Source organism: Erythrolamprus reginae, chromosome 3 (assembly GCF_031021105.1).
Source record: "Erythrolamprus reginae isolate rEryReg1 chromosome 3, rEryReg1.hap1, whole genome shotgun sequence".
NCBI classification, from domain to species: Eukaryota; Metazoa; Chordata; class Lepidosauria; order Squamata; family Dipsadidae; genus Erythrolamprus; species Erythrolamprus reginae.
The window spans coordinates 232,510,816-232,525,530 of NC_091952.1; the positions used below are offsets into that span (position 1 = coordinate 232,510,816).

A 14,715-nucleotide genomic window follows, 5' to 3' on the forward strand; every position below is an offset into this window, starting at 1 on the left:
GCAAGAGTCATATTTTTGATACTTGACTGAAAAAAACATTCAAAAGCTATACATACTGGCATGCACATATACTGATATTTGCCTAGCAACTTTTAAAATAAATTTACCATTGTCTTGACACAAAATCATATATATTTTCTTCTGTAAGAAGATTCAGGATCTTTCACTTTGAAAGACAACATACCATATCAAAATGCAATTCTTTTCAAGGTTCATCTAACACTAGGACCCCAGTTGGCTCTCTAGAATACCTGACTTAATATCTCCAAGGTTCTGTTTCCTTCAACTAATAACTTTTTACATTTGTAAATTAATTTTAAAAATTAGAATGCATATTGTAATGCAGAAATGATATCTTCAAGCATCATTATCATTAAACTATTTTAGCAGATAAAAATTACAGCCTATTTATTTATTGATTTGATTTGATTTGATTTGTATGCCGCCCCTCTCCGTGGACTCGGGGCGGCTCACAACAAACATAGAATACAAAGTAAAACAATTTGATCCAATTAATTACAGTTAAAAGACTTAAAAAAACATCCTACAAACTTAAAAAACATTCAATTTATCACTCACTCAATAAGTCACTCTAAACACATTCGTTGGTCGGGGGGGGGAGATCTAATGGCTCCAGGCCTGGCGGCAAGATGAGTTTTCAAATAATATTATTATTATTATTATTATTATTATTATTATTATTATTATTATTATTATTATTATTATTATTATTAATTAGATTTGTATGCCGTCCCTCTCCATAGACTCGGGTAACTCAGTATCCTGCTCAGAAAAAGAAAAATACTGTTCATTAAAGAGGGGATATAAATTATATTCTGTTTGAGCAGATGCTGGAGATGGTGAGAAATGTTGTAAATTAATTCTTTATATGTGGGTATATTACCATGGGAGCCATTTTGAGAAGAGCCAATCTCTGAACACCCACAAGAAGTTTGGACATTATCCCTTGTGCCCCTAACTCAAAAAAATGGCATCCCCTTATCTGAAAGCTACTTTACACATCTTTTAAGTAATGGCAATTGGATTTATTATAAAGAATTACAGTGATCTCTCGATTAGCGCGGGGGTTACGTTCCAGGACCTCCCGCGCTAACCGATTTCCGCGTTATACTGGATGCGGAAGTAAAAACCACCATCTGCGCATGTGCGCCATTTTTTCATGGCCGCACATGCACAGATGGTGGAGTTTGCGTGTGGGCGGCGGGGAAGACCAAGGGGAGGTTCCTTCAGCCGCCCAACAGCTGATCTGCTCCGCAGCGCGGAAGCAGCGAGGAGCCGAAGATGGGGTTTCCCCGTTGCCGCGCTGCGGAGCGGATCAGGTGTTGGGCGGCTGAAGGAACCTTCCCTTGGTCTTCCCGCCGCCCAGGCAAAGGGGAAACCCCAAGATCACTTGCCGCTTGCCGTATTGCAGCTTGGAGCCTTGCTTCGCCTCCTTCGCTACAATACGGCAAGCGGCAAGCTGCCTGGGCGGCGCTGGGGCCATGCGGAGCCGCTCATCTAGGGGGGCGTGGACCGGCAAGGTGCCCTCCGCTCTCTCTCTTTCTCTCCCTGTTACCGGTGTGGTATAAGAGAGAGAAAGAAAGAGAAAGGAGGGCGACTTGCCAGTCCATGCCCCCCTGGATGAGCGGCCCCGCATGGCCCCAGCGCCGGACTCCGTTGCCGAACGCCGAAACCGGAAGGGGCGAGGTGGGGGGGGGAGAACGGGAGGCTCAGCATTCCGTCAGTCGCAGCGCTGGCTGTCAACTTTTCTTTTTAGCACTGGGGAGGCAAGTCAGCTCCTGCCCAGTTTTAAAAAGAAAAGTTGACAGCCAGCGATTGTTCCGCTGCCGCCAGCATGGCCTGGCTGGCAGCGGAAGATGTAACGGAGCCCACGGGGGATTCGCCTTCCTCCCACCCGCAGCCGAGACTGATCGTGGGCTCCTTCGCAACCTCGGAGAGCTTCCAGGGCATGAAAGCTCACGAAAACCAGGAAGCTCTCCGAGGTTGCGAAGGAGCCCACGATCAGTCTCGGCTGCGGGCGGGAGGAAGGCGAATGCCACAGGGCTGGGCTCGGCTCCCCCCTCGGCTCCCCCCCTTACCAGCCCCGCCGCGGAAGGCTCCATTCTGTTCCCTGCCGGCCCGATTGAGCGGCCGGCGGTCTCCATTCAGGGAACCGGCACCCAGCGTCCCCACGCCGCCTCCACCTCCCGATAATGCGCCCGACCTCTGCCTCTCTCTTTCTCTCTCATATACCACGCCGGCAACAGGGAGAGAAAGAGAGAGAGAACTAGCGTGGACTTATTTTTTATTTTTTAATATTTTATTTTAATATTTTATTTTTTTAATTAATATTTTTTGAAAAACCGCGTTGCAGCGTTTCGCGCTAATCGAGACCGTGCTAATCGAGGGATCACTGTATTGTTATCACATGTCCATGTACCTCATCTCATTTTAAAGCAGATTTAATGAGCGAATATTTTCAAAATAAATTTCTGAAATATTGGCGTCTAACATTAATTAAAATCACTTAACATAGCCTTAATGTAAGGCTGGCAGTAATCTAAGCAACAGTTAGCAAGGTGCTGCCCAAAATGGGAGTTTACTAACTTCACAAATTTCCCCAAAAGGAATTCACTACCCTAAACAAAGCCACTATCCATCAGTACAAAATAGGAAAAGTATTTTTTCTGGGGGGGAAAGTAGGGTTGAATTGGGCGGGGGAAAGTTTGGTTTTTATCTTTCTCCATGGGTGCTTCAAAGTTTTTATTTGCTGGAGGTCTTCTAAACAAAAAGTAAACTGGGATTGATGAACCTAAAAGAGGGAACAACGACGTCAACAGCCTGGTTTGCCTCATGCTCCCAGTGCTAACTAGATCTCTGAAAAATCCCCAAGTGTCTAGTAAACACCTGGTCCATAAGGAACCATCATCTACATTCTTCTACATAGAAATCTTGCCAAATATCGTTAAACCAGATGCTACCCGCCCTGGCAGAAAAATCTATGTACTTAATAAACAATAACATAGAGGTGGAATAATATGGAGATGCTATAGTTAAATATTAATAGATAAGAAATTCTGAGTACCAATGAAAGTTTTGACACCTGTCGATCTATCAGATAAAATATTCTGAATACAAGGATGCCCTTTGGTTTATGCTGCGGAAAAAGACCTTATTCTAACAGAGTTATTAAAACGGCATCATCCCGCCCTTGCCACAACATTTCTCCCTCAAAGTCTAGCATTCTGTGTTTTCTGGCCCTCAGGAGTATTCCAACCACTTTATCTGAAATGTGAACGTATCTGTCAAAGAGATCACCAAAAGTGACTTGGATCTTGCCATCACGTCGTGGATGAGCCATTGTTCTGATGATGAAACACATGTCTCTCATCTCCCGGTGGATGTGGCCCTCTGCTCTCTTGGCCCGTTCTGCTGTCTTTGTGCCTTCTTTAGGATGACCATAGCCTTCATCTCCTTTGCGCAGGCGGGTGGCCATAGCGAGCTCATAGTCAAACTCCTCGCTGAAAGGGTTGAGTTTCTGTACCGTCACATGTTCATCAGCCCATTCTTCCCATTGCCCCTTTAGATTGTAGACAGGACTGTAATTCTTAGGCAGCTTGAGATCTTTATTGGTGCTGCAGAATAGGAAAAAAGGGGGAGAAAAAACAGCTGCTGAATAGAATGAGCCTTTAGTCAAATATACTGCTCAAAAAAATAAAGGGAATATTTAAATAACGCAATATAACTCCAAGTAAATCAAACTTCTGTGAAATCAAACTGTCCACTTAGGAAGTAACACTGATTGACAATCAATTTCATATGCTGTTGGACGCATTCAACTTTGTACAGAACAAAGTACGGTATTCAATGATAATATTTTGTTCATTCAGATCTAGGATGTGTTATTTGAGTGTTCCCTTTATTTTTTTGAGCAGTATATTTTGGTGGAGTTCATTAATCTGATTTACATCACAAACCACTAGGTGGCATGTTATCACTAATTCTAAATCACTTTATTTCCTTTGACTGTTTTCTGCTTCTTACCCGAAAATAAAAGCTGCTATTTTTGATTAGACCCATTCATTATAAGGGCAAAATAACACCATTCTCCTTAATTACATCTGCATGCCATGATTTGCTAAAAGAACTGAAGGAAATAAGGACAGATGGATTCTCTGATCAATCTAGTCCAGAAGGCTATTCTCACAGTGGCCAACCAAATGCACAAGAAATCCCACTAGTCTCCCAGCAGATTCCTTCAGAAGGAGTTCCATAGCCATCAGGTAAGAATTGATTCCCATAATATCCATAAACCAGTCTATTTCCTTTTTGAAGACAGGCTGGTAGCCATCACCAGATTTCATACCCCTTTTATTTTAGATAAGAAATATATTTTTTGCTGATTTTTCAGGATTCAATTTCATTGGGTGAATTTCACTCAATGCATAATTTTAAAAATTAAAATGCCTAAATGTCACATTTCTCATATGGAAACTTCCAGACTTTGATCATCTTAATTGTCTTCGTCTGGATCTTTTCTAATACCACTGTATTCTTTTTTAAGTAGGGCATCTAGAAGAATAAAGTGCTGTTTTAAACGTTAAAACACCCCTTTTGGAAAGCCCGGCACAATTTCTTCAAATAGAAATGCTTGGGTGTGCATATAGTCCTTTCTTCACTTCTCTATCCTGTTGGAAGAGTCTTCAGAGAAGGTGACAAATTAAAATTTCTGGCAGCAAACTACAAGAGATAATAGAATCATGAATGCTTTAAAATAATTGGGAACAAACTGCCTTAGAGCTTACACTTCTATTTATGAAAGCAAACTATTAGTTTGGTGTTTTTTTAGACTTCAGCATTTGCCTAAAAAAAGATGTGTGTGCTTTAAAAGTTATATTAATTTTAATGAGTTCACTGCAGAAGCCAAAAACTGAAAAAGCATGGAACTGAAAATTAAACTATTGGTAAGCAAAATCAGCACTGACAAAAAAGACTTTCATATGTCTGTCTATACTTTTATTTTTTGTTTAGTCTTAGATTGGGAGGGGGCATTAAGCTTGAATTCTTAGAACTTATTCAACACACTCTGTGTCTTAAGAAACTCACTTCTCAGAGAGCCTGTAGCCAAGATTAACAAGAAACTCATACTGCCTCTTTTCTTGATTCCCATCGTCTGATTCTCATTGGAAGTGAGCAGTCATGTTTATGGAATACTTAGAAATCACTACAGTATTCTTGATCTATTACTTTTGCAGAATGTACTTTATAGGATTGTTGAGTAGTATGAAGGTTCTATGGTATTTAGGTACCACAGGCTAATCACATGTAGCTTAGTTATTGAATGGATTACCTAACTAAATTGCGGTTCTTTGATCTTGAGATGTGTTGCTATTGGAATATATCCCAAGGGATGAATTGTTATTACACGTCCTTATCTTCCATTAGTCCATTAAAGTTTGTGGAATCAACAAACTGGAATCAACAAACTGGAAACTATTTGTCAAACAAATTCCAAAAGAGTATCATTATAAGCCCAGTTCAGGACACTAATCGCTCCTATACTTCTTCTTTATATCTTCAAGGACAATAACACACTTTAAGTATATATATTTTAATGAGTAACCAGGACAGTTGCCCACTCACTAAAAATCACAAGTCAATTTATCAGCCCTTTTAGACAGCTTGGCATGCTAACAAATGTCTGAGGTTCTGGATACTTTGAGAAATCTGCTTCCAAAGCATTTAAATTACTTCTTGGCCCCCGGTACAAGTACAGAAATATTGATCTCTCTGAACATAGCCAAGTTTGATTCCCCATCAATATGCATAGTCAGAGGCAGAGATGAAGAACAAAGAGTTGGGTGGGGTCAAGCTGACCTCAGTCTCCTCTTCCTCCTGACTGCAGGTCTCCATAGAGCAGGGATCTCCAATCTTGGTAACTTTAAGACTTGTGGACTTCAACTCCCAGAAAGCTGGCTGAGGAATTCTGGGAGTTGAAGTCCACAAGTCTTAAAAGTTGCCAAGGTTGGAGACCCCGACTATAGAGCATGTAGGTCTCTAACTGCTACTAGTTATTGTATCAGTGAGATGGGTGGGAAAGAAAGGAAGAGAGAGAGAATAAGAAAAGAGGGAGGAAGGGAGCAAAGGAAAGAAAGGAAAAAGAAGAGAGAGGAAGGGTAAAGGAAGAAAAATAAGGGAGGAAAGGAAGAAAAATTGAAAGGGAGAAGAAAGAAAAAGAAAGAACATTTCAATTAGTACTTTAATTCATTCAAGTGAAACACTATCATCCCCTTTCCATTTTACTTCCCTTTACAGTGGCTAAATTAGCACTGCTCTGTTTCCCAAAAGATTTCTTTACTGTTAGAATTATTGCATTTCTTATCTGAAACCACAAGCATTTGACTCGAATAGAAGGATTCAGATATACTAACTATAGAATGTAGCTAGTACAGTATTTTGTTTGTGCGTATTGTGTTTATATACATAGTAACGTTCTCCATCAAGTCTAATTCAAATTCCCAAATGAGAATATGTATTTGGTTTTTTTTTAAAGGAGAAAAGGACTCCTGTGAAAATATCCTGTTAGATTTCTGATATTTAATTGTAGGATAGTAAGTGGATATTTAGAATTCCCTACCATTCGTGACTGATTCTCTGCCTGATGTCTGCATTTTCTGGCTCCTATGCTTCAATTAAATCTTGATTAAATTAAAATAAGCAACCTATTACAGATATCAAAAAAGTCAAGATGGCAATGACATCTGGTTGACTGAAGCCCCCCCCCCCCTTTTAATTGTGTATCATATGAGTGTTGTGTGGGAAAGGGACCAGGATGGGTGCAGATGAAACATGCAGACATGAGTTATTTTAAAGAGATATGTTAGTTTCAATCGTCTTTTTCTGCCCGGGCAACCTGGGGGGCTTTTGATCAGTGGAAATGTGTACTGAAAGACCACACAAGCTCTGACATCACCACCACCTTCAACAATACAATAAGCTCAGAAACACCACCAAGACAAATTAAAAACAACCACAACAATACTCAAGCAATTACCGAATAAAGAAGCTCTTTATTATTAGCACTTTCATTCAAAGCAGAAAGGATTATATTTCAATCTGTTTGTTTTGGGTGGGGGGCAAATGTAGTTGAGTGACCAGCAGGCATAGACAGCTGGAGAGGAAAGAAATGAATAGTCCTCATCTCTTTCCAAGCAACTCAAAGCCATTTCCAACCGCTTGGAAGTAACTCCAAGAATTACGGGTTAAACATAGTTCAATCCACAGAAGGCGAGCAGAAAATTACTGGTACTCAATAAACAAAACTTGTATAGTTTTAAGTTACAATTAATATGCTAATTTACCTTTCTTCAGAACTACTTCCGAAGAAAGGTAAATTAAATGCTTACAATAGATAGGCAGAGAATTAGGTGCTTACAATAGATAGGCAGTGAATAGGTAGATGAATAGGTAGCTTTTGTGGAAGTTTAATAACTGAAGTAATATATTTGAAATCTATAACTATTTCAAAATATAAAAGGCTATGCAGAAAATAGTTTTTAAGCAGTAAGGTAACAAAATGACTCAAAACATGTCTTCAAACTCAACCAAATTAGAGTTCGGAGTTTAGGCTATTTTCCCCCCTCGTATTATATTTCTACTTTAGGGGTATCAAACTGGTGGACCACAGGCAGGCCACGCCCATCCCATGTTCACAAAGGGGAAAATGTCATGAAATATCACATGACGGCAATCTGACACTATGAGTTTGACACTTTTGTTCTACTTGGATCTCCAGAGGAAAGTATTTCAAAAATGGTTTACCAGAACTATGCTCAAAAACAGCCAAATGACAAATGCATCATAAAAAGAGCAAAAGATAAATTAATTAACTCTGGACAAACAATAAATATCCACATATATATAGATATACATTGTGTGTGTGAGAGAGAGAGAGTGAGTGAGTGAGTGAGTGTGTACTTGTTTTCTGGAGAGCCCCAGTAAGGGTTTGACCTCATTAAAAGGTTAGAAAGGTTCATCTGACCAGGCTTACATCACTGCAATGTTTGCATTTTATTTTTAGTGAGTAATTCATGCTAACCTGGACCAATTTCAGGTTAACTTGAATGAACCTTTGCTAGTACTGATATATGCTAAACCTCACCTTTCTAGAAGTCTTTGTGGACTATCAATGAAGCCATTGGACTTTGGGGAAACTTCCAACTGAAAGGTCTCCCAATGAAATTGTGCTCTCAAATACAGCAAGATATTTTTTCTGACTTGATATAGTTGCTTCTTATTTACTGGATTGCAGATCATCATCTGTTAACATATAGAAGACCCTCATATTCATCAAGCTTTTTTTGTTTGACCTTTACCTGATAGTTTGCTAGATAGATAGATTGATTGATTGATTGAATGAGTGAGCAGATTTGCCTTGGCTATTGTATTACCTAAAGTGCCTAACATTTGCCTCTGCCACTGTTCTAAAACAAGGGTTAAATGGTCTCTTTGCAGAAAAAAACCTATTCCAAATATAACTTCCTCGGTTTTTCTTTTTTAAAAAATTGATATAATTAAATATTAATGCAAGCAATTTTTAGATTGTGGCATGTTTTGGAATATATAAGGCATTTTTCATATTTAAAGGTTTGACCTCTTCCTGTATCTTTCCATTTTCACTTTCTACTCCTTCATTTTCTTTTTTGCTTCAGATGAAAATGGCTACTTAGAGATAATTGAATGCTGCTGCTATGGAGAAACCGCTCATCATCCCTTCTGTGGCCTATTTCTGCATGTTGACTCATCATTTAGAGCCGGCCTCCCATCACTTCCTCCATTAGTGTTCCACAACATTGACTAAGCTGGCACTGATTAGACCGTGACCCCTGAATACAGTTCCTTTTGTTGTGGTGACCCCCATCCATAAGTCTAGCGCCAATTCTCCCAACTGATGCTGATTTATGCTGATTGGCAGGAAGGTCAGAGGGTCACCTCCACTGTAAATGTCTGATTGGTCAGATTGTAAAAATATGTTCCAAGGCGCTAGAGTTGAAGCTTTAGTTCCTAACACAATGGGAAAATTGTCTTTTCCCAAGGTCTCAGGCGACCCCTGGGAAATGGTTGTTTGACCCCCAAAGGGATCCCGACCCCCAGGTTGAGAACCACTGGATTAGACAAAATCACATACTGATACAAGAAGTCATCAACTTCCAATGATTCATTTAATAACAGTTCGAAGTTACAATGGCACGGGAAAACGTAACTGATGATTGTTTTTCACAGCTATGACTGTTGCAACATCCCCATGCTTCTGTGATCAAAATTTGGATGTTTGGCAGTGAGCCGAGGTGGCACAATGGGTAGGGTGCAGTACTGCAGGTCACTAAAGATGACTACTAGATCTGCAGGTCAGCGGTTCAAATCTCATCACCGGCTCAAGGTTGACTCAGCCTTCCATCCTTCCGAGCTAGGTAAATGAGGACCCAGATTGTGTTGGGCAATATGCTGGCTCTGTTAAAAAAGTGCTTTTGCTAATATGTTGTAAGCCGCCCTGAGTCTAAGGAGAAGTAAGTAAGTAAGTAAGTAAGTAAGTAAGTAAGTAAGTAAGTAAGTAAGTAAATAAATACCGGTAAATAAATACCGGTAAATAAATAAATAAATAAGCTGGCTCCTATTTAAGACTGTTGGAGTGTCCTGTAGTCAAGTAATCACCAGTTGTGACTTTCTGACAAGCAAAGTCAATGGGGAAGCCAGGTTCTCATTACAACCGTTTGCAACTTAACAACGGCAATGATTCACGTATCAAATGTGGCAAGAAAGGTGATCAAATGGAGCAAAATCCACTTAACAACTATCTCAGCAATGGAAATTGTAGTTGTAAGTCAAAGACTACCTCTGGGCGTGCTTCAGAAAGAACTACCATGTGCTACACAGAAGCATGTTCTTACAACAAGACAATTTTGGAGAATACACTATTTACTTACTGTGAGGCCACAGGATGCTTTATCCTTACCACACTCTGTATTTCTTGGATATTATGATCCCTGTCTAATCCATCCTCTGTGTCTTCACCATAGCCACTGTCTTCTGTATCCAAGCTGTTGCTGCGTAGTTCTTCTTGTTCTAAAAGTTTCCATCCCTTTGTCATCTCAGATACCAGATTAGAGCACTTTCTCCTCCTTGTGGGAGACAATTTGTTACTAAGGATTTGATCAATATTTGTCGGGTCATTGGTGACCTTACCTGTCTCTGCAAATTCGTCTCGTTCATACTTGTTGCTGAGAAGACCAATGTCACTGCTTTTTTCAGAGAGTGACCTTGTTACACTTTTGGTAACTTCTTTCCTTCTGATATTAAATTTCTCCAGAGTTTCTGTTGACTTACTCGGATTTTGTTCTCCATCTTTCTTTGACACTTGCTGTACTGAAGGAAACTGTTTCTCGGCTTTTGGCTGATCTGTCGTGAAAGTTGGCGAATGTTTCAGAGGGGTCCACTCTCTTGGATCATTTGGTGACTTGTCTTCATTAGGAACCCATCCACTAGGTTCCTGGGCTTGCTTGGTGTTGTGCTCAGATGCCCACTGCTGCCAACCTTTCGCTAAGCTGATAACCAAGCTAGTCATTCGGATTTTTTTGATGGTTCTCTTAGCAGGTGTGGTACACTGGTGTTCTTCTGGTGGCATGGCTTTGTCTATGGTTTCCCAACGCTTGCTTGTCTCCAAACTCACGTTCAGATGGCCTTGTAGCAAATAACAGGCAGGGAAGAGTTGCTGGAGATTTAAATAGAAGGGTGGGCTGCGTGAAGCTAGAAAGCATGTGAAATATTTCCCACTTAGATAGAGTCACCTTTTCTGCCAGTGATCTTTTTTAAAAAGGCCCAGCTTGTATTTCACCAACACTTGATATGGTAAATATGAGTGACGTAGTTCTCCCATGTTTCAGATGCAGCTGTGATGGAAATTAACAGAGGCATCTTATGCATTTAGTTTGACAGTGGAACATGTTCATGCTTTGCCTGGCTAAAGAAATGGCCCTTGCCTAATTAGATAGTTTCTCTTTGCTGACTCCAGAAAAGTAAATGAGGGCGTTTGGAATCACAATTCAAGAGGCTTTTTATTTTTAACTCACCTACTTTGTGGCTTTGTAACAATGCCAGATTACTAAGACCATAAAAGGTCCCTCGGATGCAGCTCTTCCAATTGGCCATGCTTTGTTAAAGGGAAGAAACCATATTAGTGCATTAACAAAGTTCTTTTCACTATTTTCCCTGCTTTTGTGAAACCCCTTTCTGCCCAGAAATCTAGGATAACTCACCATACTGAATACAGCTGCCTTGCCACAGCCAATTTGTCATAGCCAGCTTGCCATGGGGCAAAACATGGAACAATCCATGCAGGATAACAACACAATAATTGTTTTCTGCCACTCTTTTTTTTCTACACAATTTCCATTTTAGTCAATGAAAAACAATGGCACGCTAGACCACATGGAATTATCCACCGCGAGTTGTCCTGTGGTAAAATGATCCCAGCACGTTGTCCCACAGTGACTTGGCTACAGCGAATTGTCCCATTCCACCCCGGAGTGGCTTCTAAGAGCTCAATAAAAGTATCAAAATGGGGTACTGTAAGGACAGATTCTGGAGCCACAAAGAATCATCAAAACTAATGGAACAAAACAGAATAGAATAGAATAAAATTCTTTATTGGCCAAGTGTGATTGGACACACAAGGAATTTGTCTTGGTGCATATGCTCTCAGTATACATAAAATAAAAGATACTTTTGTCAAGAATCATGAGGTACAACACTTAATGATCGTCATAGGGGGTCAAATAAGCAATGAGGAAGCAATCAATATTAATAAAAATCTTAGGATACAAGCAACAAGTTAATTTCTATTTTTCCCTTTTCTTAACAGCCAGGTGGAGGAGTAACTAAGAATTTGGTATCAATTTATTGGAAAAACAATTGTTTTTCTTCTTTCTTTATTGATAGCTAGATAGGGCTTTCCTTGCAGAAACCCTGAAACAATCTTGTGTTGTTATGTTGTGTTGTTAATTTACCCTGTGTTTATTGATTGCTAGGTAGATTTTTTTTCCATAGAGAAACCTTGAAACTAGTCCATGTTGCTGTGCAAATGTTCATGAGGAATTCAAAAGACCAATCTATAGTAAGCCAGCTATTTGTTGTATGGCACCTATTTGGCATCTGCAACAAACAAGAGAACTCTAAGGCATTAACTAGCATTGAGATTAGTAATAGAGGATCTGCAGTAATGGGCAGCCAAATTTTTTACTGCCACACTGTGGGTGTGACTTATTTTGTGGGTGTGGCTTGAGGATTTTAAATATATAAATAAATAATTGATTTCCTATTGCAATACCAGAACTGATCTAAATTTTCCTCTGGTTAGAAATGTGATTAGGAGTGCTTTTAATTCCTTTGATTCCCTACAAGACGGTCATGTGACTGGGTGATTCCCTACAAGATGGTCATGTGACTGGGCAGGAGTAGCTTGCCAGCCCTGTGACCAGGTGAGAGTGGCTTGAACGATCATCATTCAAGTGAACTGTTAAGTCCTCGACTTACAACCTCACCAGTGTCGCTCTCTGTGGTGACAATTTGCTTTGCGTTTCCCACGCTCCTTCCTGGGCCCCTCCCTGCCTTAGGCCAATCAGCTGTCGAGAAAAGATGGGGGAGGAAATGGCCCCCCTGCAACTCCTGCCGGTGCTGGTCTCCCTGCTGCTTTCCAAGGAGGAGGAGGAGGATGGTAGGGGGGATGGCCAGCTGGAGTGGGACAGGGAGAGGGACAGCATACAAATCAAATAAATAAATAAAATAAATTTCCATTGGTGGAACTGTGTTCCACCACGTCCTGCCTGCTGCCCACTCCTGAGGATCTGTGATTACAATGGCAGTAGCATTCCCACATTTCCACTTGCTTAAGTAATTTGCTATTATCTCGTACTTGGCAATAAAAAGTTGCTTGCCTGTGATTAATATTTGTCCCGTAAGAGAGGAAAGAACATCTCTCACTTTTTCCATCCTACATGCTTGAGATTTTATAAGAGAAAGGCAATCATTGGTAAGTGATATAAACAGAGAGCTAAAATGGATCGTATGAATCACTGCCTGTGCTAGAATTTCCCTGTAACCATATCAGACTCCAATTTTACATTGGACAAGGATAACCAGTATTGAACTCCTTCATTTAAGTTGACAGACTGACCCTAGAAAGGGGAAAAGAGGTTATCAATAAACTTACCCCATACTTCAAATAGTCAAAATCAATCAGTCTTTCAATCCCCAAGAACTATAGTAATAAACTATACTCACCAGAACGTATAAGCCAGGCTAGCTGAACATTTTATCTCAGGGACCGCTTTCTGCTGCATGAATCCCAGCAACCAGTTAGGTCCCACAATGTCGTTTGGCGGGGCCCAGGGGGAGAGCCTTCTCTGTGGCAGCCCCGGCCCTCTGGAACCAACTCCCCCCCAGAGATTAGAATTGCCCCCACCCTCCTCACCTTTCGTAAGCTCCTTAAAACCCACCTCTGCCATCAGGCATGGGGGAACTGAGATACTCTTTCCCCCTAGGCCTTTACAATTTATGCATGGTATGTTTGTTTGTAGGTATGATTGGTTTTAAAATAAGGGTTTTTTAGTTATTGTAGTATTGGATTTACATGCTGTTTTTATTATTGTTGTTAGCCGCCCCAAGTCTACGGAGAGGGGCAGCATACAAATCCAATAAACAAACAAACAAACAAATAAATAAATAAAATTTAAAAGCAGGCAATTGTTAGAGGGAACAACATTGGTGGTTAATGAAAGATACAGGTAGATTTAGGTTCATAATGGAACATGAAAAGTTCCCATTGCTCAGTGAGACTTGAGCGGAAGCGGAAGGAGGACTGGCCATCCTGGCACAATATGAGTGCGCAATGTGGCAAGTTTGTAGGTGGAGGACAAGGGATGTGAACTTTCAACTGGGTGGGAAACTTGGATTCAAGTTTCCCAGTGTAGATGTCAGGATGGCTCTGGCAATAAATTGGAACTTTGAGGAGTACTTTGACTTGGACTCTGATTTAGCTTGGATGCTAACTGGAACCTTGACATATGCAGCACTTTACTCTTGATCCCGAACAGGTGCTACCGGGCTCTTGGTATCTCTTTAAAAGAATTGGTTATGCTTACTCTCCCATAAGCTCCCAAACACTTTTGGAGAAACCAATCCAGAGGACTGCATAGACTTCTCTTGTGAAAGCCACTGATTTAGCATTCCCTCCGTGAAAATGATGGGAAATTGTTGTTAAAAGTATGCTGCAATTATAATCCAAGGCAATGCAAGGAAAAAAATCCCACTGGCCTTGCTCAAACCTTGTTTTGCATCTGACCTTCTAAAGAAATGAACTTGTAGATTGTATGTGGGCTGCCCACATGAATTACATCCCTGATGCTACAAAGATATAAATCACTGAAAGGACCTACTCTTAAAAAGCAATGTTGTAAAAATATGTGCAGACTTCATGCATTGTCTTTATTTCCAGGAATGCCTCTGCCATGCACCCCGCTGCTACCTTTAAAGGGAAGGAGGCTGAGTGGTTGTAGCTCAATACTTTTCTTATTTATTTGTTTGTTTGTTTGTTGAATTTATATGCCGCTCATTCCGAAACTGACTCGGAGATGCCTATTTGTCCAGGAAAAGAAAAGGCGA

The 14,715-nt window shown here is 40.5% G+C and overlaps 1 protein-coding gene across 1 annotated transcript; it reads right to left on the bottom strand.

Moving 5' to 3' along the window:
* Positions 1-3,172: 3,172 nt before the first annotated feature.
* ABRA (actin binding Rho activating protein) lies at positions 3,173-10,681 on the bottom strand. Its single transcript, XM_070749240.1, has 2 exons — positions 9,984-10,681; positions 3,173-3,635 (listed from the first exon to the last, which is right to left on the bottom strand). Exons 1-2 carry the CDS (start codon positions 10,679-10,681, stop codon positions 3,173-3,175), a joined length of 1,161 nt encoding a protein of 386 aa, XP_070605341.1.
* Positions 10,682-14,715: the final 4,034 nt, after the last annotated feature.

Coding starts and splice junctions, on each gene's coding strand:
- ABRA (XM_070749240.1), bottom strand. CDS start 10,681: ATGCCACCAGAAGAACACCAGTGTACCACACCTGCTAAGAGAACCATC. Junction 3,636..9,983: donor AAGCATCCTGTGGCCTCACA/GTAAGTAAATAG, acceptor CCTATTCTGCAG/CACCAATAAAGATCTCAAGC.